The 2347-nt window shown below is 15.9% G+C and overlaps 1 protein-coding gene across 1 annotated transcript in view; it reads left to right on the top strand.

Moving 5' to 3' along the window:
- Positions 1–1293: 1293 nt before the first annotated feature.
- Positions 1294–2347, top strand: part of PGSY75_1428400 (putative protein, unknown function) — a gene marked incomplete at both ends in the record, with an annotated part of 7384 nt that continues 6330 nt past the window's right edge. The window contains 4 exons of the mRNA XM_018787974.1: positions 1294–1441; positions 1553–1802; positions 1916–2007; positions 2144–2205. Of these exons, the coding sequence (XP_018639346.1) occupies positions 1294–1441; positions 1553–1802; positions 1916–2007; positions 2144–2205 (552 nt within the window). The remainder of the gene's footprint in view (positions 1442–1552; positions 1803–1915; positions 2008–2143; positions 2206–2347) is intronic.

The raw sequence follows: 2347 nt of genomic DNA, 5'->3' as shown, positions 1-2347 counted from the left end.
ATAAAATAAAAAAAAAAAATATATTATTTTATTTTTTTTTATTTAAAAAAATAAAAAATAAAAAAAAAAAAAAAAAAAAACAAAAAAATTTAAAAAAAAAAAAAAAAAAAAAAAATTAACTAAAAAAAAAAAATTTATAAAAATTAAAATTTTTTTTTTTTTTTTTTTTTTTTTTTTTTTTTTTTCATTGTAAAATTAATATATATATATATATATATATATATATATGTATCTAATATAATAAATCCTTCTACTAGCTTCTGATGTTTCATCCACGTTTGTATTATTACATTTTTTAACATATTATTTTATGGACAATTTATCATGGTGCTAAACATTTTTATATCCAGAAAAAAAAATATAAAATGATCAAAATTATAGAAGTACTTTATATAAATAAGTTTTTATATATGCGTACATAATATATATAAATATATATATATATATATGTATTTTTTTTTTTTTTTTTTTTTTAGAGTACACATTTTTTTACATTTATGTACATTTTTTTTTTTTTCTTTTGTACGTTTATAAAAATTTTGGTATCCTTAAATATTTTTATTTTATTTGTATCAATTTCGCATATTTTATATCGTATCTCTAAGAAATATTTTCTTTTTATATTATTGATGTAAAAAATATTTTTCAATATAATGTTGTTTTCATTATACTATAAATATATATTTCGTTCTTATTTTATTTAAAAATAAGTTATTTTATTATATTTAAATAATAATATTCAATAACAAAAAAAAAATTTTATTTTATTATTCTTAAAAAAAAAAAAAAAAAAAAAAAAAGGAATAAGATATTCATAAATAATATTTATAATATATTAACATTTCTGTTAAGAAATATTTACTAATATTCTTATAGCATATATAATATAAAATGTACTCTTTAGAAATCTATCATATTAAAAATAATTCTTTAAACTGCTTATATATATATTTTTCTTATAGTTCTTTATTTATATTATCATAATTGATATTATCTTAATATATATATAAATTGTCATCATTATATAATATATCATCATATATAATATATCATCCTATATAATATATCATCATATATAATATATCATCATATGTAAGTTATCATTACATATAATATATCATCATATATAAGTTATCATTATATATAAGTTATCATCATATATCTATTATCCCCGTATATATATTATATTCATATATATATATATATATATATATATATAACAATATAACATATTTATTATCTTTATTTATATATTTTATTTATTTTTTGCTTCATTATATTGAAATAGATAAAATGAAATACAATTCACACCAGAACGATAATATATACAATGATATAATAAAATTAAAATATAATAAAAACTATTCTAATTATATCTACCAAAATGTTCAGTCTAATAAATTTTTCATAAGTAGATTGAAAAATACTATGACCTTAAATGGTAAAAATTTTATTTGCAGAGACTAAAAATAAATGCATAAATATAGATATGATGTGTATAAGTATATTTGTTTATATATATATATATATATTCATGTTTATTATTTTATAGGTCATGGGTCACAGGTTAATAGACTCAAATGGAATGATGATAATCATTTATTGGCTTCATGTGGAAGTGACAAAAAAGTTTTAATATGGGATATAAATTCATATAAATATAATCCTAAGCCAAAATGCACAGTGAACACTAATCATGCAAATAGTATTTTTGGATTATCATTTATTGATGATGATTTTGTTGTAACAGGTTCTAAGGATGAACAAGTTCACGTTTATAATATTAACAATAATTCATATAAGTATAAAAAAAAAAAAAAAAAAAAAAAGTCGTAATATATATATATATAACTCTCTTATAACATAACATTCTTATTTCATATTTCCTTCCTCGTTTTTTTTTTTTTTGTTTAAGTGTTATTCATAATTGTCATTCAGGAAGTGTAAGAAATATTGCTACAATTCCAAGGGAAAATAAAAATATATTTTGGTCTTGTTCAGATGATGGTAAAACAAAAAATTAAATATAGATATGAAGTATCACCCCTATGTGTACATATATATATATATATATATTTATATTTATATTTATATATGTTTATATATTGATTTTATTGTTCCATTTGAATTTTATTTTTCTTAGGCACTGTAAGACAATATGACACAAGAGAGAAGCATATATGTGAACGTCCATATTGCCGAAATGTAAAACAAAATAAATAATAAAATAATAAAATAAAAAGAATAAAAAAGAACACATATATATGTATGAGCCATTATATGTTCTATATATATATATATATATATATATATATATATATATATATTTATTTATTTATTCAGGTTA

This window comes from Plasmodium gaboni, chromosome 14, assembly GCF_001602025.1.
Source record: "Plasmodium gaboni strain SY75 chromosome 14, whole genome shotgun sequence".
Lineage (NCBI taxonomy): Eukaryota > Apicomplexa > Aconoidasida > Haemosporida > Plasmodiidae > Plasmodium > Plasmodium gaboni.
The sequence above is the reverse complement of the archived record's forward strand: the minus strand, read 5'-3'. Positions and strand labels throughout refer to the sequence as shown.